The sequence below is a fragment of the Lissotriton helveticus genome, chromosome 8 (genome assembly GCF_964261635.1).
Source record: "Lissotriton helveticus chromosome 8, aLisHel1.1, whole genome shotgun sequence".
NCBI classification, from domain to species: Eukaryota; Metazoa; Chordata; class Amphibia; order Caudata; family Salamandridae; genus Lissotriton; species Lissotriton helveticus.
The window spans coordinates 55,781,906-55,807,108 of NC_136069.1; the positions used below are offsets into that span (position 1 = coordinate 55,781,906).

The 25,203-nt window shown below is 47.3% G+C and overlaps 1 protein-coding gene across 1 annotated transcript in view; it reads right to left on the reverse strand.

Annotated features, from left to right (window-relative positions):
- PTGFRN (prostaglandin F2 receptor inhibitor) overlaps positions 1-25,203 on the reverse strand; it is a 443,807-nt gene that overhangs the window by 279,275 nt on the left and 139,329 nt on the right. The window contains exon 3 of the mRNA XM_078656608.1: positions 14,758-15,183. Within this exon, the coding sequence (XP_078512734.1) occupies positions 14,758-15,183 (426 nt within the window). The remainder of the gene's footprint in view (positions 1-14,757; positions 15,184-25,203) is intronic.

Here is a 25,203-nt window from a genome sequence, read left to right on the forward strand (position 1 = left end):
CAGCGAGGCGCACAGCTGGATAAGATACGGCGAGGCGCACAGCTGGATAAGATACGGCGAGGCGCACAGCTGGATAAGACACGGCGAGGCGCACAGCTGGATATGACACGGCGAGGCGCACAGCTGGATATGACACGGCGAGGAGCACAGCTGGATATGACACGGCGAGGAGCACAGCTGGATATGACACGGCGAGGAGCACAGCTGGATATGACACGGCGAGGAGCACAGCTGGATATGACACGGCGAGGAGCACAGCTGGATATGACACGGCGAGGAGCACAGCTGGATATCATAAAGCAAGGAGCACAGGTGGATAAAGAAGGGAGCCTGTTATCCGTGACGTCAGGTCCTTATACAAGGACACACAGACAGACAGACCGACCATGTGCCTCAGAGTACAGGGCTTGGAGCCAACCCCAGCATTAAAATCCATTTGTAACTAACTGGGAGATTTAAAGACAGGCTAACCCCAAAATTACAAGGAAAGTACACAACACACAGCTGTGCCCAAATGACAACCCTCCCGCATCAAACAGACAAAACGGAAAGACAACACGAACCTCCGACCCACGCCAACCCCCACCAGCACAGAAACAACAGAAGAAACGAAACGTACCAAGAGACAATTACATAAAAGAAGGACGTCCCTTCGCCATCTGGGCGCGCTACTGTTTCGCTCCAAACAAAATGACGCCCAGCCTGCTCAGATACAAAAACCCGTAGAGCAGTTGACACCCCGCAAGTTAGTTGCAACTATGGTCCCAGTGCCGGCTCTAGGCTCATGGTGGCCCTGGGCAGGGAGCATAGGTAGGGGGCCCGGAAGAGGGGGTACAGGCGGGGCGGAGCGAGCAGGCCAGTAAAGAGGGGACGGGGTCAGGGTGTTTAGAAGTGGAACAGAGCCGGAGGCCGCCAAATCCCTGCCAGGGGCCACCACGCAAATATGTATCCATCCTCAGAGGATTAATATATTAAGGATCTATATTGGCGTGATGGCCCCTGGGGTTTGGTGGCCCTGTGCAGGTGCACCGCTTGCACATGCCTAAAGCCGGCCCTGAATTGGTTCAGTTAGAACGTGAACTCGGGTCCAGGGCCTTTAACACCCGGTACAGCCCTCTTTTCTACCCCTTCCCAACCCTTCTCAATCCAAATAAGCGACTAACATATCCACCACTAAAATTACTTTCATGTTTCATCATACTAATTCAACACTAATCCTGATGGGTTCCAGAGTAGCGTGCTACTTGCGCTTCAAATCCCCATCAGGGGTAGCAAGCGCTACATAAATACAAACCTCTTTCCCGCCACCTACCCTTCTCTACCCAAATAATTGAATAACATATCCACTACTCAAATTACTTCATATTTTACTGTACTAATTTTCAACACTAATCCTTTATGGGTTCCGGAGTGGCGTGCTACTCACCAGAAAAGCGCTTCAACATCCATCAGGGGTAACCAGTGCTATATGAATGCAAATCTTTCTTCCCCTTTTATCCCTCCGCTATCCTTCTCACTCCAAATAACTGACTAATATCCACCACTGAAATTACTTTCATATTTCACCATAATAATTCACCACTAATCCTTTATGGGTTTCCGGAGTAGCGTGCTTCAACACCCAATCAGGGGTAACTAGCGCTCTATAAATACAAACCTTTGTCCTCCTCTATCCTTCTGCTATCATTCCAAATCCAAATAACTGACTAACCTATCCACCACTTAAAATGTACTTGCATGTTTCACTTTACTAATTCAACACTAATCCTCTATGGGTCCCGGAGTAGCGTGCTACTCGCCGAAAAAGTGCTTCGACGCCTCGTCAGGGGTAGTAAGCGCTATATAAATGCAATTACAATACAATACAATGAAGAGAACGTGTCCCATCAATAAAACCTGTATACAATCCAGTGGGACACAGGCCACGCCCTCAGTAATGTAAGGGAATGGCCAGCCCCCAGTTTTAAGTGTAAAACAAAGTAGCACGTGACAGACAGATTAACCCACTTATCAAAAGCTGCCAGCGCACATTTTGTACTCAGTCTTGGGGTTGAAGCGATTTCTCCAGACTTCAAAGCGCCTCCAGCTCATTATCGCGATAATCCAAAAGCGGCCGAGCGGTGTCTGTGATTGTTGGGCCCCTCTGAGGAGTCTGTCTTTAGCCATCAAGGCTGCGCTCGTCGCTTGAGGCGTGAGACGGAAGCAAATGAAGAGGCGGTTCTGGGTGGGATGCCATCTCCCCGGCCTCGACGGGAGTGCGGAGGCTCCTGATAAAGGGGTGTCATTGCAGGGGGGAGGGAGGCAGGGAGCTGAGCAGGCGGAACGCGTCCCCTCTCCAGATTCAAATCAGCTGCCCCGGAGCTCAGAGCGCTGCTTTCATCTGAGCCGAGGCAGCCTGGCGGATTCAAGGACTTCTGAGAGCGCGCGGGGGTTCACTGCGGCTAATGGGGCCTGCCTCTCGAACTGAGCCAGGCGTGGAGGATGAAAGGCGGATCCGGGGATGAAAGGCGGATCCGGGCGGCTATTAACAGTTAATGCAGAGACAGCACGGAGGAGCGCGGCACAGTCGGGGCTGCACATCTAGAGGGTCCCAAAAGCACTGAACACTAACATTAAAATGAACATTTAATGAAAACTGCCAAGGCAAAGCCCAAAACAGGATGAGGAGGACACAACCTCCTGATGTGCGCCCCCCTGCAGTGCTTCTGTACCCGGCGGCCATGAACCAGAGGTCTGGGTGGGGTCAGTCATAACCAATCACCTAGGGGCAAACGGTATGCACAAGTCTACCCTCCAGAGAGGGGTGTCCAGCTCTGGCCAGGAGGGCCGGATGTATGTCATGTTCTCACTGCAACCACCAGCTGATACTGGCACCATTGCCGTTCAAGTCAACTATATATGTCAATGCATAATAAAACTGTTTTACTATAGCAGCCCGTGCATGATTTCTGCCGCTTCTAAGCGCTGTAAATGGCAGGAATTACTCAAGTTTATTGGCCGAGAAGCACAAAGTCCGAGCTGGCCTGACCATGTCAGCGAATGAGCTATGAAAACACCGAGCCATCTTGTTGGCAAAGAAAATCATATGTGGATGGTCCCGGGCACAAGTCTTAAAAAAAGAAGTGGGGGATGCTGACGTCATGACAAGAAGTGACGTCACGAAAGGTGGCTTGCACCATCACACTCATTGCCTCCCCTCGCTCACCCCTTAGATGCGATTGCATCAGAGAGGCCAGCGCGAGAGAAGCGTTCCGTGTGAGCTCCGGTCTCGCCCCAGAGAGGCCAAAGAGTGAATGTGTGGCTCCATTTGCTCCAGTTATCGAGCTCCCGGTAAAATAAGTGGGGGGACGCCGTCCACCCGCGTGGTACCCTGACTTGAGCCCTGGAATGGCCCTCCTGAAGAGGAGCTAGACCCCCCAAAGCCCCTCGGCCTTCCTGGACAGAGATACCATCCCACCTTACCCTCTACCATATGTACCTTCACCAATGACCGTCCGACCCCCACACACCAGCAGCCTGCTGCCCTCTGCAACCCTCATGCGTTTCTTCCCTTCAGAGGATTCAATGGGATGAAAAAAGTAGAGGGGTTCTAAAAGGGGCGTGGCTTGAGAAGAGTAACGTGGTATCATTTCTAAGGAGCGTGAACTATAAATTTAAGGGGGTGGCTTAAAACATGTAAACTAAAATCCTGCGCTGGCATTGCATACCACCCGACGAGTAGTTCTGTGCTTCGGGGTGAGCTTTCTGTTATTTCATTCAGACATACAACAGTAGACACACACTTAAAACAAGCCAGAACTACTGGCTTTGCCAATGCTTGTTAGCTGCATGTTATGCTAGCGACAGTGGCACCTACCCCATCTGTACTCCTGCCTGCAGGAGTGCGAGAGAGCCAGCACCCGAGTAAAACTCCTGGTAAGGTGCAGGTATCCTACTTTTCTAGCCTATGGAGCAACTCTCCAGATATTTAGAGGTGACGCACAGGAGAGGCCATAACTAAATAGTTTTTTGCAGCTAGACTGCAGGGTACATTGTCCCCTGACACCTGCTCAAGGTATTAACCCCGACACTCTTCACGTGCATAACACTTCACCCTGTTTTTTCGGTCCTGAATAAGCGCCACGGATCTTTGAGACCAGGGGCGAAACATGTCGACCTCTTTTACATTATAGTTACCTGGGGCTCTTTAAGCCGATGGAGGACAACCCTAACCTTCGGGTTTTTTACTCTGTCAAGGGTACCTTTCATTAAAAACCACAATTCTGGCAACAGACAGTTTTAACTCACGTTGCACGCACCACACCACCCTCTAAGAGGACCCACTCCACACACCTGCATGCACCGTACGGCGTTTTGTCTCAAAAGATCTCCGCTTCGGGGGACCCGTGGGGCATCGCAGTGCCGGACCGAAGAGGAGCAAAACGCCCGATGATGAAGCATGATACCCTTTGGGGTGTGTGAGGGCATCACGAGACAAGACTTAACACCAAAGGAAAGGGTTCTTAGTGTGAAGGAATGATTGCGCTCCGCTGGATAACTGGCAAATTCACTGACAAAGGCCTAATAATGTGGTGCCGCCAGGAAAGGGGTGACTCTCACAACCCCTTGGACGATGTTGTGCAAGACATACATCTACATTAAATACAGAAAACCTGTGCACACACAAAAATCAAACATATAATATGGCAAATTTGTGAAACTGGAAGAAAAAGCAGTTGGCGCCTGTTGATCTCGTCTTTTTAATGTTCGTTCTAACAAACGCCAGCGACACGTGTTTCGTCGGAGTACAACACACTCCGACTCTTCAGGGCCAGGTCCTAATAGATGCGAAAAAATCAATCCCCCACAACCAGTGATAATTCCAACCCGGTTAGGGTATCTGTAGATTGAAACCACAGCAATGGAGCGCACACCGCTAGCCCCTCCTCCGGATCGCCCCTCGGGACTCTGGTACTTGTAGTTCAATAGTGGATCACCCAGGTGGGTGCAAGTCGGTACTTGTTGGACTGATGAATCTCTAGACCCGATACATGTCCCGGGTTTTTGGGTATCGCCTGAGACATGGCTCGGGTTTCGGGATAACTTCCCTCATCAGTAGAGAAATGGTTAGGGGTGGAGGAGAAGGTATCTGTAGATTGTTCGGCGGGTGGAGAAAGAAATTCAATTACTCCGCTGTAGCGGTGTGCTCAATCAATGTTGGCCGATTGCAGGGTCTGGACCGACGTGGGTACGTCTTCAGGTGCTGAATGAACGAAAATGTATATCTTCATTGTGTGACTTCAAGTATCAAAGGCTCCTCTGTAAAAGCCTGGTGGTCTGTCCGACCCCGGTAACGGCGTCTTCCTCGTTGACGATGTGCATCGGCGTCAACGAGGAAGACGCCGTTACCGGGGTCGGACAGACCACCAGGCTTTTACCGAGGAGACCTGCAATCGGCCAACATTGATTGAGCACACCGCTACAGCGGAGTAATTGACTGCTTTTTCTTCCAGTTTCAAAAATTTGCCATATTATATGTTTGATTTTTATGTGTGTGCACAGGTTTTCTGTACGAGACAAGACTTGCTTGTGCCTCTAACAAGTGGGTCTTGAAAAACCTTCAAAAACCTAGGACTACTTACATCTCTCTCTCTTTATATTTTTCGCTCTTTTCCCTTCCCCTTTTCTCCTCCCCCCCCCTTTGCATTGAGTGGGCGACGACTTGCACTCCTCAAACTGGAACAGTGCCCCCCTTTTTGGTTTAAACGGTCAACATTAGGAGCACGGGCACTGGACCTATAATCGCTCCTGGTACCCCCTCTTTTTGCATTTATACACTTCCACTATATTAGCAAGGGGCCCCATATATCGGTTCAACAATGTGGGGCTCAGTGGGGAACTCCTTGTAATAGGGGAGATCTCTTGGAAGTGAAAGGGTCTTGTGTAACCTGGAAACCCCTTTCATCCAGCTCAGAGCCATACCCCCGATTCCACAAGATTCTAATCTCTGTAGGAGGCGGCCATGGGAGACTGTATCAAATGCTTCACTGAGGTCCGACAGGATCAGTGCAGCCGTGTGTCCTTCGTCCACCCGTTGTCCTTGAGTTTCTGTGGCCAGGTGCAGGGCGGTTTCAGTGGAGTCTGCGGTACGGAATCCTGATTGTGAGCAGTGTAGTAGGTCATTACTATCGCTGTGTTTTGTGAGCCGTGTGTTAACTATTTTTCCTGCGATTTTAGCAAAGAAAGGTAGGAGCGAGATGGGGCCTAGATTATAGTACCTCATAATCTATTTGTGTTTTTTTTCTCTTAATGGGCGGACCACAGCTTGCTTCCATTCATAGGGAACTTCTCCCGATTGGAAGGAGCGGGAGATACGTTCGGATATGAAAGGTACAATATATTTTGCTCCTTGTAAAAGGATTTCTGGACGTGCTGGGTCCCTGGGTGAACCCGATTTGATTCCGTTTGCTAGTCTCCTTATTACATCTGGCTCTGGCAGTATAAATTCCTCTAGGGTTGCAACTGTGACTACTGTGGATGTAGTGTCTTTGGAGCTAGTGGCCTGGCGTGCTTCTCTAGGGAAAGTATTATAGATATTTATCACTTTCTCTGCAAAGAAGTCGGCCATTCTATTGCGGTGCAAGTGACAGTGGTCTTCGGAGTGTCTCCATCACCCCCATTTTTCCCTTTGCGCCACCTTCCACGGCAGTCTCTCTCCGTTCGACACTTAGGGCCGTTTTTCTCTCCACATCTTTCTGGAATCCTGCATGTGTGTGTCCCGCGCCTCATCCCTTTCCTCTTCAGCACCTTCTTTCCACTCTCCTCTTCATATGCTTCCTTACATCCTCACCATCCCCCAAACTGCACCCACCCACCTTTAAGTACTGCATGTTCTTTTACTCTTGCCCTGTCAATATTTTGACAACTGGGCTCCTCTTTCACAAACTTTCACCTACCAGCACAATTACAATACTCGACCACTGCTCTGGGCGCTCAGCAGAGAGGCCAAGGATTGGATGAGCATGTATTCTGAACACTTTTGATGACTGCCTTCAGTATCAACTCCAGAGCTCTCGGTCATAAAAACCTGAACTCACACAGACATCTAGAGGCAACTCAGTTTACAGTACACACTTTAGAGGAGTAACATGCTGCACGAAAAAAACCAAACACAAACACAATATTCTTGAAAAGGCAAACACTCACAGGGAATGAAAGATATTGTATGAAACAAATGAAACCGGGATTATCAAACCTTTTTTACAGTTCATGTTCAAAAATTGATCAGTAGTTTGCTTGCAAGGTTAAGGACATGAATATAGGCGGGAAACGGCCACTACAACGCGGCCGTTTCAACGAAAACCTTAACCACGCATGCATTACAACGCATGCATGGTTACAACGAAAGCCTTTACCACGCATACGTATACTACGAGGTACATAGTAAAAGCATGTGTGGTAACGGGTACAATTAAAAAAAGTGGGGGGGCTTCCTCCCCTCAAAACAAACAAAAACAAACCTGAAATCGAGATGTGCAGGCAATCAGCGTCGTATAAGAGGAAACGGAAATAAACTTCCGCTTCCTCTTTACGACATATGATGTCACCACGGAAAAATTCGTGGAGAAGGATAAGCGTGGAAATACCATTCCGTTGTAACGCATGCGTGGTAAAGGCATGCGTTACAACGGAGTTCGTTGTAAGAACATACAACCAATATAGGCAGTGCCACTGGAACTGTGTGGCATAGGGCCAAATTATGCGGCAGGGTTGACTAAATTATGTGGCAAGAAAACGCAAATATGTAATCTATTGTGGTACAATTTAGGATAGTATCACTACATTAAGTTGTCATTTTTTTCACAAGTTAAAATTGTCTGGCCAAAGGTTTAATCTCATTACTGCCAGTTCAACACCCAACTACACTAATAAGCAATTGAAAGATGACCAGTTAACCTTTGCTTTGGCCCTTTCACAGGGCGGCAACGCAGGTAACTGTGATTTTAGTAACTTTTGATCCATATGAGCTATAAACAATTTTTTGGGCCAATATCTGCAGATAATGCAGCAGATGATGTATTACGTGGCAGATGCGGTAAAATAATAATAATGCAGAAAACACAGCTGCTGCAGAATTGCATAACTCCAGTGGCCATGAATATAGGGACCTGTTTCAACCTCAGTTTAATTACTGCCGGGTCTAAGACCAGGAGGGACCCGGCCCACTTAAAGCCGTGCACACAAGTCAACAAATGCAGTGGCCTTTGGAAAAAACACAAAAGTGGTGCTGAGCCATGCTCTTCCAAAGGGGCGTCAGTAAATATGCTTTACCTGCTGGGAAGTGCTGACTGGATGCTGAAAGACAAAAATAGTTCCCCTCTGACATGACATGCTGGCGTCCCAGTCCACATAGAGATGTGACCACATCACACGAGAGGTGAAATATGTCCATGTTTTCTTCCGCAATATTACAACCACCAGAATCCCTGCTTTTTGTCAGCTCTTTGCAAAAACACCTTACAACACATGCTGTAGGTTTACTGCAAATTTCATACATGTGTGTGTATGGAAACCAGCTTTTTGCAGGTTTACGCACAACTTTTTGCCCCCATTTTGACTGCTAGATACTGGTGTAATGACTCTGAAACGCCCCAAGCGCGGCTAAACAGGACTCCGTGCATGTGCTCTGACTCTTAACCCCTTCCATGCTGATGACGGAACCGCTCCGTCATCAGCTGCGGTGGCGCTGTGCTGATGACGGAGCGGTTCCGTCATGGCCCGGCAGCCGCGCCTGCGCGGCGCGGATTCCGCGCCTGCGCTGGGCGTTCCATTGAGCGGGCGGGGCCATGACGGAACCGCTCCGTCATGAGCACAGCCCAACCGCGGCTAATGACGGAGCGGTTCCATCACCAGCATACGGCGCCCCGCCCCCTTAGCGCTGCGGTGCAGCGATGCGGTTAAAATGGTGCATGTTTACAAAATTGTCTAACTAGCTAGGAACGGTTGTGGTATATGCCACCGCACTGACCAGGTTGTAGCAAATAGCTCTACCTCAAAACCCCCTTCTTAACGTCCCCAGCTAGGGAAGTGAATAAATTGTTTTTTTCCACTAGCCAGAGGATTATTAATTTTAATTTTTTTCCACACATCGTTAGGTCCCTACACTTTCACTGACACCACCCACCTTGCACTGTCACATAGTCCTGTCACCATACTAGTGCTCCCGCGTAGTTGGTCAGGTCGTAGCACGCCCCGCCCCGTAGAGGGACGGGAAGACCCCAATGATGAAGCATGACACTACTGGATTTTTTTAGTGTGTGAGGGGTATTTTAAAAAGCACATTGTGCTCTCATCTTTATCACCCAAAGAGAGAGTTTATTTATTAGATTGTCACCACCCACAAAAAATAAAAAATAAAATCACTACACATTGATAGAATCTCTTTGTTTATGTATATGCCACCGCACTCCAAGTTGTTCCAAAACACTGGTGCTCCACTCCCTGGTTTTACCTTCCAAAGGAAAACCAAATCTCAAATGAACATTTTAAAAAAAATAGTGCGATAAGCACTCCGTAAATAGAACCACGATGTCCAAACTTTTCATGGAGAGATAAAATCTCATAGGTGTATCAGAAGAATTCTTTTTTTTTCTTCTTAGTTTTATGTAGCACCAACTCAACCCGAAGGTATCTGGAGTGCTTTACATCAGCACCAGTTGCGTTACACAAGGACACATTCATTTTGTTAGGCACGGGATATTAAGGGATTTGCTCAAAATCACAGGATGTTGAGCGTCCCTGCCGAGACTCGAACCCGGTTCCCCAGCTTTGAGATCAGCAGCTCTAGCTGTAGGCAACATCCTCTCCAATAAACAGGTACTCATGTGTAGTCAGAACTGTATTCTTTATTCCCATCTTGAAATAGGAATAAAACAGACACAGCCAATGAACAGCTGCACTTGTTGTGCTACCCTGAGTGAGACGAGATAAAACATGGCTCCCAGCCTGCCACTGTAGACTGGAAGGGTAGTTTAAAACTGCTAACTCAACTTTGACATTTAACCTAATGGCAAAGCCCACATCTCCCTTTTTGAATATATTTAAGTCACCCCCAAGGTAAGCTTCACAAACCGTAAGGCAGGGTGCTCTGTGTTAAAAACAGGAACATGCACGTTTACATGTTCCAGCAGTAAAAACCCTAAATTGTTGTTTACTGTAGAAAGGCTGGAAGCCCCATTGGCAAGTACACGGTTACAGGCTGGCACCCCAGCTCTGCTACCTTCTGAATTGGACTACTGGGGTTGGTAATGTTTGGTTAAAAGAACCAGTGCAGTAGGAGGAGCTACGCCAGCAACCAAGATGGCCGCATAAGCTCCCGGCTCCGCCGACCTCCGCCAGCAGCTCGTATATCCTGCTCTTAATCCTGCATTCGCACCAGACTCCCGGGTTCATGAAGTATTGCTGCTTCTAAAGGTGTAATCCCGAGGGTTTTATCTCATCGGACTCCGAAGATACGCCGTGTTTCCATTCTCGGCCTAACATCGTGTGGAAGCCGGGGCCTCGATTTCTAGACTATCCGGGTTGGAGTTGATCAACAACGGCCGCTGGACCTGGACTGAGCCCGGTCCCCCCAAGTGTCTCGTAACCTGTTGGTTTTCGGATGGTGGCATTGTGACCGGTCTACACCGTGAACATAAAAGCGGATCGTGCCGGCTGCCGTGTCTGGGGGTCCGACGCCCGGAGACCCTGCTGACCTCCCGGGGTTGACGGGCCGGGGCCCTCGCTATTGGCGACGGTGTCGATCTTACAAGACGGGGAGCGCCCACTGTGATCACTGGATTTGCGTGGCCTGTTGCCCCGGAGAAGCCGGCCTCCGGGGTACGAATCCAGCTCTGCCTCTTCGCGAGAGGAGATGGGGCGGGCGGACGGAAGGTACGCCATCGCTGCAGGCCGTCATGGCCGCCATTGAGGCGCTCCATTCACAGTTCACCGTCGTATTCCGGACACTGAGAGTGCAAGTTGACGGTATCCTGGGACCGGTCTCTGACTCTCCATTAAGTTCTCATCCACCTGCGATACCAGCGATGCAATGTACATCTGAGTTCGAGGTCCCCGGACATAACCTGGATTTACTGTGCTTTTCCGATTCTCAATTCACAGTCGGCGAACCCGTGTTTGTCGCTAGCGTTCCCTGCTCGATCCTGCTGCCGCTTCATTCAGCTATGGACAGTCTTCTGTGCTGTTACAAATCCCTCAGTGACTGTTGGACAGACGTGACATCTCTGGACACTTTCCTTCGCTCGTTTTGTGGAACTCGTGACTTTCTCTCCATTTGCCGATCCTGCAACACCGAAGTGAACTTTGACGATCGTCCTGCATTTTCGATTGAGATGGTGGTTCGACTGGAAAAGACTTTTATGAAGTACCGTACTGGCCAGGGATGATCTTGAGGGCTTTGGTTCGGTAAAATAGCTTGACTTAATGTCGGGAGTGTACCTATAACGTGAAGGGAGTTGGGTGGTGCCTTGCTATACCCCCCTGATTGGTTTGTAAATTTGCTTTATGTCGGTTTGATTCTATCTCGGGGTGATGGCTTCTGGCGGGGGGGTACGGGAGACCGGGGGTGTATTTGCTTTTTACGATTCTTCTCCTCCTCCATCTTTTCCCTTCCCTGGGGTTAGTTTAGAGGGCGACAGGCACGCTGCTAGTGGGGTTAGGTCGTAGCCATCCGCAGGGGTGCAGGGTGGGGGGTTGAGGGGGGGTTTCTTATTTTTCCTTTATTTTGTTCTATGACCTTTCTGTTTCCCTTTTCCCTTCTTCACAAGAAATGTGGCACGTTCTCCTGATCATTTAATCCTCATATCTGGGTGTCTAGGGTTGGAGTCTCATATTCAGTATTCTGGACGGACAGGATCCGATTATGTTTGCCCAAGGCTATCTGTACCGTGTTGCTTTATCTCAGCTCCAATTTGTATCGATGTTTTTCAGATGCCTATAACTGTTGTGTATCCTCAGACTGATCTTCCCCTTCAATATTATGATATGTTCCACCAAATGATGCCTGATATTTGTATTTCTATTCTTGTGTTATAATTAATAAAAATATATATAAAAAAAAAAAAAAAAAAAAAAGAACCAGTGCATTGAATCCGATTTAATGGTTAAATCGAATTTAAGGTCACTGGTGGGCAAAGGGTAACTTTAGAAATTCCCACTTTTGTTGCCCAAGGTTTCCAGTGCCCATTTACTGATGTACACAGGGCTTGTCCTGCAGACAGCTTCCAGAGCTGCTGCTGGGACATGCTAATGACTCACAGGACAGGACACAATAGGGGCGTGCATGACAGAGAGAGGTGTTCCCTCCCTCCTACAGGAAGCAACACGGGTGCTAGCCCAAAAGGCGAGCTTCAAAGGAGGAGCCACCTATGAAGGGCAAATGGATGACACTTCGAAGAGGGGCACCCGGTCTAGGCAGACAGGCTGGCACTGGTGACAGGAGAGGAGAAGCCAGTTGTCACCGGAGCAGGTGGGCTAAGGAGCTCTGGGTGAGAGTGGTCTCGCCATGTTGTGAGTGGACAGACTGGTGCATCTTGGGATGGCCGGATGCAACACTTCTCATGAAGCGGTCACCAGGAAGAAGAGACCTAGTGGCCCATTGGCTACTAACAGCATCCTACCCTGAGGGCATTTTATGACGATAAATAGGGTATACCTCAGTACTACACAATCCTGGAACAAGGGCCGAAGGAGTACTGTCCTTAGGCATCAAGGGTTCAGCAAACAGAGGCTGCACTGCTGAAGACTGCACCTGCTGCACATGGTGGCTGTGAAGAGAGAAACTGTGCCTGTTGTATCCTGCTCAAGGATAAGCTGTCTCCAGAGCCCAAACAACCAAGAGTCCATGGGCCAGTCGACTGACCAAATGTTCGCAGCACAGGGACACAACAGCTGAAGAAGCCGGCTGGGGTAAGCTGGTAACCTAAAGTTGTCAAGCCCTTACCACAAACGTCATGTAGCACCGAGGACCAAAACCCAATGCACAGAGTCACACCCAAGTTTGCTGAGCCTAGGAGTGCTATCGGAGAGATGCTGGAACCCTCAGAAGGTGAGCGATCGACTCGGGAAGGATTGGCCTGTGACCGCGACAATGGGCAACTGGTAGTCCAGCAGCGACTAGATTTTGGCCAAACCGAAGAGGACTGTGTGGGACACCGATCCTGCAATCAGAACCCCCCCCCCCCCACCCTCTTCATGGACCGAGGAAACCATGTAGGAAGAAACCCATTGACTGCATCGCACCCACAGCATACTTTGAGCATCTTCAGCACCCTTCATCCCTTGCATCAGGACCGCTCCATAGAAATCCATTGCAACGCAGACAAAGTGCCTGGAACTACTGAAGGACTGTCTCTTCTGTGTTGTTGTTCTCGAGGAAATGGCTTGTTTCCCTTCTGCAGTTGGTTGCCCCAAGTACTTTTAACCAACTGCATTGACACGCACCTAAGTTTTCCTTGAAAAAGTGTCAAATTTGTTGAATTTGCCTAAGCTCATTCACAGCAGAGTGAACTTGCTTTGATTTACTATTGCATGTAAAATGAACATCATGGAAAACCTCCGGTGGATCTTTTTCGTTCTAGTGTCTAAATTCTTATAAAAATACAGTCTATTTTTACAAATTGGTGTCGGATTTCTTGAGTGCTGTGTTGATTTCTTCTTCAATTGTTTTGGTGCTGTTTAAATGCTTTATACTTCTTGCTCTGTGTAAGACTTGCTGCTCAGTGCCACAGCTACCCAGGGTTGAGCGGAGGGTTTTACAGATAAAACCTACGGCACCTAAAGAGATTGGTAAGTGTATTACACGGTGAGGTTGCACAACCACACCATATCATATACCCCATTGCCTCACAATGTGAAACTGTGACCTAAACACAACTACTGCTTACTCAAGGTTTGGGACACGACAGCCCTGCTCCCCTTGCTCCTGCAGCTCCCCCTAGGTAATTTGAATTTGGTTTTACTGAGTTGCGAAGTAGCCTTGTAAACTAGAAGATTCCCCAAAGTCAGAGGGCTCACCTTGTAGCCTTTTCTGTTGGCTCAGGGGACTAATGCAACAACTGCAGAGACCCGCGTTCAACCACATGGTCACAGATTCAAAGGCAGCCTTTCATACTTCAGAGGTGGACAAAACGAGTACTATTGAGTTTGGCCAACAATACTCATCTGTTATTCTTGCGCCAAGATGCCCTTCTGGGGAAAGCACTTTTTACATACAAACAAACATGTTCTGCAGTAACTCGCAAAGTGCTTAATTTGTTAAAAAAATAAAAAGTGCCAGGGTCCGCCACCAAGAGGGACTCACCAGTCCCTTTAGAACGTGAATGCGGTCAATCGGCCAATCGTAGGTAGCGTCGAGACTCCGGTCCATCTGGTAAGCGCAATGATTCTGGACATCAGTAGGTAGTACTGGGTAATTGATTACACTAAAATATGCATAGTTTCCAATAAATTACCAATTGATAGTAGGGAGGCTCACAGGCCAAGTTGAATGCCCAGGGATAGTGAACCTAGTTACTGTACTGAAAGAGAAGGGTCCTCACAAAAACCACATGCACATGACAGTACCATCATGCAAAGTAAGGGTGACCTTGCAATAGAGTTCAGGAAGGGTCATGTGACAAAGGAACAGAAACAAATAGTGCAACATTGGAGGCCAAGCGCTCACAACAAACATGATGGTCAGGCGTCCGCGCGTACACACCTGCAGTGCAACGTACTCACCAATAGGGCTGACTTCCACCGTGGCGACCTCCAGCTCCTTCTCTTGTATCCGCTGCCAGGATCCATCTGCCCCGCGCACCCATTCCTGCACCACGCAGCGGTACTCGCCCCCATCCTCAAGAAGAGCATTGGAGACCATCAAGCGGTAAGCGTCACCGGGTGTCTTATCCAGGCGGACACCACCGGTCCGACTCCGGTCTACGTATTCAGGGCCAGGCTCAAGCGCCCCCTCGTGGCTCAGGGAGAGAACTTCTTGCCAGGCCCCGCCCCCAGTCCGCTGGATTTCCCAGGCCACAGCCAGGTGTGTGTGCTCAGCCGAGGCAGAGGAGGCCAAACACTGCAACTGGAAATCTCCCCCCTCCGTGATGTTGGGGGACACCAAGGAACGAGACTTCGACCGGCTGATTCTCAGGGCATCCGGGATCACTGCGGAGAGAAGAGAGAAGCAATCACCATACATTATCAAGTCATGCCTCAGGTGAACTCTGAAAGAAGGTCTTGTATGAGGAAGGGTACATATTAGGTCTCTAGGGGACAAGGTACCCAATGTATTCTGAAACCAGGTCAACTAGAACCGGTTACAATACAATGTCACTACAATTTAAATAGCCAAGTAAGGTAGCAGTGTCATCTTATACCATCCGCCCATCTTCATGTTTCCACTTTGACTACTTAAGATCACATGCGCGGTCTTGAAAAGATACTAATGTAATGCTGGAGCAGCCTCCTCGTTTAATTAAGAGAGCTGGGGTTCCTAAGAGCCTCAAACTGTTTTATGTGGACATCACTAAGGAAGATGGGTGGTGACCCCCTGTCAAATACCATCAAATACATTTTGTGGAACATAGTTTTATAAAAAGAAACAAAAAATACAAACTTTCCACATTTCAACAGATTTCTTACCAAAGCCAAATTCAATTTAAACCATAACGAGGTTTACCAGCAAACTTCAACACAACACCGCCACCTCTGGTTCCCTCTCTGTTGACATTTAGGGGAAGATATTACTGATAGCTAAAGCTGATTTTTCCAACTCATTCTTTTGTGATCAATCCAATAACTTTGTTCACCCTCGTCAGTGCCATATGACCTGTCTTTTCTTAGATCTCTCACTAAAACTCACTTTGCTATAAACTAACTAATCATATTGATGGGCTCTTCGTCACACTATCCAGTGGAGAGGAACCAGTCATACTTGTCGTCACACTCACCAGTGGAGATTAACCAATTATATTGATGGGCTCTTCGTCCCACTATCCAGTGGAGATAAACCAATCATATTGATGGTCTCTTCGTCACACTCACCAGTAGAGATGAACCAATCATATTGATGGGCTCTTAATCACACTATCCAGTGGAGATGAACCAGTCATACTGACAGGCTCTTCGTCACACTATCCAGTGGAGATGAACCAGTCATACTCTGCAACGGAGACGAGCTCTGCAGTTAGAGGAGGCACATATCTGCATAACCTATTTGCTGAACACCATCTGTTAGACTTGGGTTACCTTATTACATTTAATAAGTGATAACTTTTAACTGGCATCAGGTAAGAAGTCTGAAACTGCCACTTTTAGAAAGTTGGCATTTTGTTGTCCTAATCATTTAGTGCCTACAGCCTGTATCCTGGGTCACATGACTAGGTATAGCTGGCAGTTTGTCTTTATGTATTACTCCCAGACATTGAGACAAATGGGGAATAGGCGTTGGCAGGATCAGCCATCTCGGATTTGATAGGGGGGATGAGTTGCCACCTATCACAATTGCACATCATAATACTCTGCCTCCGCACACTCAAAGGGTTTCACACCGGTCTATTTTGCCCCCAGACAAGCTGCGGGCAGGGGAGGAAGGCAGGAAATTCCAAGCACCTCTGGGGTAGAAACCACTAGAAGCTTCACCTACTTCAAAGCTGGCTCCAAGTAAAAATATTGGACCCCAAAACCCGACTCTTCAGTACACTCTTGGACCTCGATACTACAGAAGGACACCCTGCTGCTTGAGGCCTGCACTGCTGGATGAGAAGGAAGACTGGACCTGCATCCTTCATTCCTGGCTGAAGTGACACCATGTGTCATCTGGCTGACATCTTGTTCAGAGCTACAGGGACATGACAATCTTGAGGCCTCTCTGCCATCTGACCTGCTGCCTGGACCTGCAACCGGAACTGCCGTAGCCCTGCTGGCCTCTGCTGGAGTGAGTTCCTGATCCCAAGTCGTGCTCCTCAGGTCCTGGAACCTTGGTGTAGCATCAGGTTAACTCATCACAGAAAAGGAGAAATCCTGAAGTTGTGGGCTTTGTGACAGTGAATGGCCCTGTTTGCGCCAAGATCATGCCACCCGTGCCGACCACCAACACGAAGGTCTGGTGAACCTGCATATTCGCTCTACAGCAATGACCGGAAACACAAGAGCTGCACTTCATGCTACAGCATCGACAGCTCACAGTGACCGCTGACACAAATCTCTAGCGACAATTGTGTGCGATGCCCGGTCTGCTCTCCACTCTACAGAAACAACCATCTGTGATGCTCTTCTTGACACTCGCGGCCCCTTTCACGTTATCATTTGAATTGTTGCTTAAATACTTTACACATTGTCTGTTTTTGTGGTTAGTTACCAGAGAGTTGCGCTCAGGCTAATTTTGGGTTGGATTGGGTCTCACACGGACGAGAATTGTGGGGGCTGCTGGAGTAAGGTTTCACCCCCCCTCATCCATTTGTCGTGGAGTTCCTACTAATCCGTAGGATCAGCGCATTGTTTGTTATGTTACTCGTTTTTGTATAGCGTGCGAATCACCTGGGGGCATCTTGGCGCTTCACTCTGACTCACCACCAAGGAGGGCAGCAAAAGGACAGAATTAAACAAAGTTTAATAGAGGGTTTAGTACAGGAAAGCTTTTAAATGTTTTCTAAAAGCAAGAGTTCCAGTACTTAGGGACAATATAAGAGAAAGCCAGGCCCCCAGATCGCTGGCGTCTGATACGGGGTACCAGGAGCAGTTGCTTTGTGCAGGATCTTAGAAGGCGAGTGGGAGCATATCTGAGTGGGAGCATATCTTTCCAATTTATTCTGGAGATAAACTGGCCCCTGACCCTGCAAAGCACGGAAGGTGAGGCAGCAGATTTTGGACAACAAAACTAAGGGCTTGATTTCAAGACTGATTCATGACACCCCACAGGATACGTTGGCCTATTGACCAGTGCCAACGTAAGCCCCCTAACCTACCAGGAAGCGAACAGTTTCTGGCAACCACTGAACACTGGCCTAACGGCTAGGGCGCTCGACCTCGGAAGCTGGGTTCGAGTCTCGGTAAAGATGCCAAAAACCTCCTGTGATTCTGAGCAAATCACTTAATCTCCCCGTGCCTAAAATGAATGTGTGTCCTCATGTAACGTAACTGGTGCTATGTAAAGCGCTCGGATACCCGATTCGGTTTGGGTCTAGTTCGCACTATATAAAACTCTGCAAAAAAAAAAAAAACACAACCCTGAACGCTCAGGGATCGTAGACAGTACTGAACCTTTCGCTTAGTCACTCATGCTCGCTTATTCACAGGGAAATTTACAGAGAATACACAGTGGGACTTTTTCAATAATATTTATTGAACCAACGTTATTCTTGCTTGAAATACATTTGCTGCAATGTTGGGAGACAGAAGTAGATGAACGTGATTACAAGCACGAAAAGAGCGAACAGTAGATACTTTTCTACCATTTTGCTGAAGCAATGAATATATGCAGGCATATACGCTGTATTGTGATCTAACGTACTCCTACGATGCAGACCCTACACTAAGTGTACCTAGAGTGTGTATGGGTGTAAAGCCAAGAATCCCCCCAAGGGACGATCCAACCCCATTCCCTGATCGGAGTGAGTGAAGGACCCCCCTCTTAATCTTGAGTTGGACACCCCTCACGGAATGTCAGACCGGTGCATAGTGATTTCTCAGCATGCCAGGACCTCTGCGTCAGCGTAAGTGCCTCCTCTACCAACCGATCAGGATGCCTATTTATAATAAAAAACAGCCTTCGCGATGTGCAAGCTAGATTAGGGATGTTATGGCTATGGAGATAGCTTCGTCGCCCCGTGGATGAAGTTAGGACGACTTTTGTACCAATTGCGCAGAGAGGCCTAGTACATGATGTTCAAGGCGTCATGATGACACTGTGCAAAGCTGGATGTGTAAACAAAGTAGTTTCAGAGAAACCAATCCCACATTGTCGTGCATGCAAATGTGTGCAAAAGTTCACTGCAGAAATTGTATGATCTAGGACAATGTAAGGAATAAGCTGCCTCGCTACATGGGCGAGACCTGGGAATAAAACCCCGTAACCCAGTTTCCTAAAATTCACAAATAAATTGATCAACGCAGCTTTTTAGATCCGGCTTCATAGCACAGCGGTCATACGACCTTATGTGATAAACATAAAAAAGGGCTCTCGTGGGTACCATAGGGAGGGGCTTTGACTCCACCCACACGTTGGTGAACTGGAGTATATGTTGATTGAGCAGAAGTTGTGCGCTGCCGCAGAGAAAGTGCATATCCTTTTCCACGCTGATGACGGAACCGCTCTTTCATCAGCCGCGGAAGAGCTGTGCTGATGACAGAGCGGTTCCGTCATGGCCCGCCCGACGTGCCTGCGCGGCACCGATTACGCGCCTGCGCGGTGCGTTCTATTGAGCGGGCGGGGCATTGACGGAACCGCTCCGTCATGAGCACAGCTTAACCGAGGCTGGTGACGGAGCGGTTCCATCACCAGCATGGGCGTGCCATGCGCCCCCCCGCCCTCTTAGCGCAGCGGCGGAATAGCCGCCGCAGCGAAGGTGTTAAGCTATGAGAGCTTTAATCCTTTGTCAATCACGTTAAGTGAACCAGAACTTTATCACGTCTACCTACTGCGTTACAACAAAGCTTGACCATTAGGTCAAACGGACACCACTGCAATGATATAGGTCTCAAAGGAAATTATAATGTTTCTTCTTCTCTGGCGGCAGCACAGGTCTGAGGATGGCAGTCAAGAAGGTGGTGTTGCATTGCAGTCCTGTCCTGCGCTGCTTTCCTCCTTCACTTTCCATCATCAGTGTCAGCCATACCTTAACAGGGCACTCCTTGAGAGAAGGGTGTTTTTTTTTTTCTTTCTGTTCCTTAGTTTTAAGATTTATGGGCTGGAGAAACTGTTTCATGATCTCAGGCAGCCAAAAGTTAAATTATTACTTTTAATTTATTATTTAATTAAAAAAAATTACATAACACATTTTATATTTAGTTTACTTGTATTACTATATTTAATTTACTTCAAATTGAAAATATTATACATTAAATAAATGTACTTATTTAATATACTGCAATTTTAAATGACCCTTCCCTCAAACCCGAAATCCCTTACTGTCTCTTAATACTACAGTTACCTGAATTATACATATCCTCAACTTATCCGGTAATTATTCGGGATACACCATCAACTGGAGAAAGTCATTAATATTCATGCTTCATGGCGAGACACCCCGCCGACCCCATGATTGAGGGGCCAGGATTTCGCGACCTCAGCATTTATGTGACGGCTGATCCCAATCTGTTTTACAAAAACAACTTTTACCTCCACTCACTCGCCTTAAGCACGATGTCCAACACTGGAGGGCACTCCCCCGGTCATAGATTGGAAGGGCAGCTCTTTTCAAAATGATGGCATTACCCCGCATCCTTCATATATGGTACAACCCCCCTATCCAGTCCCGGCCTCCTACTTCAAAGAAATTGAATGTGACGTCTGGTCATTGCTATTGTATGGCGCCCTTCCATATATTGCCACCCAAAAACGGACTAGAAGTCCACATGATGGGGGCAGCGCCCTTCAAGATATACCAAAATATTATTGGGCCACTCAATCGACAGCAGTCAAGTCATGGATGCATCTTCCAATCACCGAACCAGCATTCCATATGGACAGATCAGTAATGCGTCCAGGAGGCTATCTTAGGGCCATATATGGGGTATGGTGTCATACGCTCTATAAGGGCCGCAGAGAGAATATTTGGCACACGACTCTCCGAACTCTCGGATGGAGAGACAATAACACAGGCCACCCCACTGTTGGATGATGCCACTTTGGGTACTCTGGGGACACAGCCTGGCTGTGATAAATGGGATGGCATAGGCTTATTGAAGGCGAGTGACCTCTGGCGCAATGGGGGTGTCATCCCTTTTTATAGACCCGCAACTAGAATATGAACGGACACTCGCTGAAACGTATCGCTATATATGGATACGACACGCACTACAGAGGTCTCTGCCACTGGGCACGATACTCGCTGAGGCCTCCCCGCTAGAAGACAGGCTGCTTGATACCTATAGTCAGCAATATGTAATATGTATATGTAAGGCAATTTCACTCACTTACCAGAAAATAATCAATAATTCACCTGATCCTCTGCTGCATCTGCGGGCACAACGGGAAAAAGGACCCATGACGAATGGCCGGAGGCCTTAGCCTTCCCTCAGAGAAGTCGACATCGATCCAGATTTTGCTTAATACAACTTAAATGGATGTATGACGTTACAACGCATACTTTTACATCGCATGCCTTTACAACGCGGTATTTACAACGAATACCTTTACAACGCATAATGCTTTTGGGCGCTGGATAGTGAATAGTTTAATTTACTACTCCAACTCCAGTCCCCGTGGATAGTAGGGAAGGTGTTGGATAGTACATTAAACCTATTCCCTATCCTAGAGCGCCCCCCAGCGCAATGCGTTGTAATGGTTTGCGTTGTAAAAGTTGCGTCGTAAAGCACTGCGTGGTAAAAGTTGCGTTGTAAAGGTTGTTCACCACTTACACAGGCCATACTATTCTTGCACTATCCTTGTCAAAATGGGCAGGGCGAAGGGTCCGCACTGTCAAACAACGTGGACAGGTAGGCACATTTATTCATATCATATGGAATGGCGCAGCGCTGAAACCAAATCGGATAGTTGTAATCGACTGTGTGAACTGTGGTTGTGCCTTGAAGCCTATTACCACAAGAATGTCCCCTCTGTAGTCAGATGGCTGCTTTCTCTCTAATTAGGTTAAGCAATGAACGAGTGACCCAAATTGGATGGGGGGTTCCTAAGTGTGTAGTGTGGACAGGGTTCACAAGAGAAACAAAAGAGTTATGTCCAACCCGTTGCTACAGGTGGGAAGGGAAAGAGACCCTTTTCTTTAAATAGACCTCACTCACTCTAGTAGTGGCATGCTTCATCATAGGGCTTACCCCGACTGCTAAAAGTCGGGGTGGGCTGGCCCGTATTTCAGGGAGCACTTAAAGATATTGTGTATGGGGGTGTACTGCCTATGGTGCCTTCTTAATATCTGGGACACGTCGGACTTAACCCGCATGGAACGAATCTGGTTTTCACTTGGACTGATGGTGACCAAACTCAACACCGCCCATTTATGGGTGGCAGAACAGCCACCAAATCTCAGAGACTGGAAAACAGATGTGGATTGGTGCATGATAGCAGAAAAAGTGGTGTTTGAAGAGAAGGGATGCCCTTAAAAATGGGCGAAAGTATGGGAAAAGTGTAAGGAATACTTCGGAAAAGTGGAAGGAATACTTGGGAAACATATGTACGCCTGTGATGGGGACTAGGCCTGGGCGGTAAATTCTGTTCTGCTTGCGGAATTTGGGTAATTTCGCGTTCCACGGAGAATGCGGAATTGCCAAAAATTCCGCGATCCACAGAATTATTTGCTTGTTCGCTCTTCCAAAATTCGTGTTTGCAAGATATTTGTCCCTGAGCATGCAAACAGCGTTCACGAACAGGAAAAAAGCACTGCGAACGGGCGAACAAGCAATTCCGCGTGTTCGTGGAAACCTTGCGTGCTCACGGAGATTTTTTACTGTTTTGCAGAGCTTTTTGTAGCGCGACTACTCAAATTCCGCCCACACCTAAACGGGACGCATGCCGATTTCCTAGCCGACTGACAACCCATTTTAACTGTAGGTGCCGGGAGGGCGGGTGCAGGGAGCGGGTGGGTGCCTTAGATGAAGGTTGGGAAATAAATCACTGTACCGACTCGCATGCGTAATTATACAACTGTGTGTTATTTCATTTGATTGAACCAGCTGTTAATGGTTTGTTGCTTTTATGCATATAACAATAAAAATAATTGCCACAAAAATTATTCTTCTGTTTATGTACAGTTGGGCTGTGCTTCGTTGTCATTAGGGAGAAATGATCACCACCCCATAGCGGAGTCGTTAACAGAATATGAGATATGTTTCGCTGTTACGCCACAATTCAGTCATACGGTTACCACAACTGGTCATCATGACATTAGCTCAAACTAAGAGAAATGTTAAAGCACTGTTTGTCGCTTTTTCTGCCGTTATTGTTGTTAAATTAGCCCTGGCTTTTTGTTTGGGCTCTGGTACTAATCGACACTGAATATTGTACTTTTGTCTTAATGCAAAAATAGCATCAGATGCACCGAAAAGCACTTTCCACGCACTTCACCTGATTTTTTACAGCTTCTTGCGTACTTAAATGACCCTCAAAGTAGTAGGGCTGTGATTGACAAAATGCACCATATATTAGTGCCTGACTATTCCACATTTTTCTTAATAATGGCCTATATAGTTTAGTTAACTTCCCCTTTAAGGTCTGCTTGACAGCACAGCGGTCTGGATAACATATTTTAAGCAATTCCTTAAAATATGCATGGAGTGAGCTTTTGGTTGCACCCTGAGGATTATCACTCGCTCACCTCCTGCTGGCGATATATCATTCCGCCTTCCTCAAAGTGCCTCCATTAGAATGCAAGAGGGATTATTCGAAATCCGAAAACAAACTCAAGTATGCAGTTTGACACACTGAGTTCTTTCTCATTGCACTGCACACAGAAATCTATTTTTCACTACTTTTCCAAGCATTGGCAAAGCCGGGAAAGGGTTTAATGTGATATAAAAAAATAATAATAAACATTTGTGCGTAGAATGCAGGCAAACATCATTTGTGAATGCCATGCTCGCATTTGTTGGTAAGCTGCAAGCCGAGCTTTTGGCTTTACCAATGTTAGTTTAAATGTTTTTACGCTTTACGAGTATTACCAAATTGGAAACCTCTTCCGATTACTCTCTCTCTACTATTCAGACGCACTTGAGCATTCTCTGTTCGCACGTTCCCCTCTTCCAGGAGTGATGGTTCCAGACCAGAAACACACCAAGAGACAGGTGTCCTTAAAGACGCGCTTCCTCACGCACCTGACTCACGTGGCAAAGCAGTGCGAATTGGTACCTTATCCACTCATCACATACACCCAGTGCTTAATTTGAGCCAGTGGTTTCTGGTGCTCAGCACCAGCACCTAATTGACAACACCGGCACTCATGACAACCTGCCACATGGTAGCGCTGTTTGTCTAATTTAGAGATGAGCACAACCACAGTTGTTAATGAATTCAATATATTTTTTAAATGGCTACTGCCCGCCCCCAAGCCCTTCTTGTAGCTTTAGGGCCCGGAATAGTCCGAATCGTCACACTATAGGAATGTGATGTTAGTAGTTGTGTTGGTACTGTCATTGGTAGCGCTGGAAGGGGCCATGGTGGTGCAAGCTGCAGGGGGCGCGTGACGAGGGCCCTGGCACTTATGTGTTTACAAATTAAGCACTACCTGCACCCACAAATAATGTAAGTTGCACCACAACTAAACCAATGAGGTCTATTCGTTCTCACCAGGCAGGGGTTCAAGTGGGCTCCACTTCATGTACTAACCTGACCCTCAAGTGCGGCTTAATGCAAAAGACTACATCTTACGTACCTTACTCCTGCACTTCGGCTCCCTACATATGATCAATCACTACAGACCACAAATATATATCTTTGAATTACATACCTCCTGCCCTTATTTCTATTCACATGTACATCCCACTGTGGCACCTTATTAACGAGGAGTCTTCGAGGGTCACTGTTTTACCAAATTCCTGACACTAACAGTAAACTCATTAAATGACTCAAATCAAATGAAGCTTTATTTAGATAAAAATACCCATAAAAGAAGTGCACAGATAAAATTTAAAAAAGATCTTAATAAAGTTCTGCATAAAATCTAATAAAATTATCCAATCACGTGGACAGTTAGATGTACAGACGCAGAACACCAGACACAAGGCGAGGTGTCAACTCAATGGTCATTAAATTGAAAGACATTATCAAAAACATCCGATGAGGGATAATTAATGGACTATTAATTTAATATCTTAAAATGCCAGGTATAGCAGCCGTTTCCTTCTTTGGATTGCGTACGATATAGACAGAAACTCGATAGCATAGATTCACAGTACTAAGATTATGGACAACATTAAAGCCTTCTTTATAATAAATAACTTTTTCTTTTAAAAACAAAGGCCAAAGTATTAGTTTCCTCAGATCCTTATAAAAGTTACAAATAATTAGAAAAT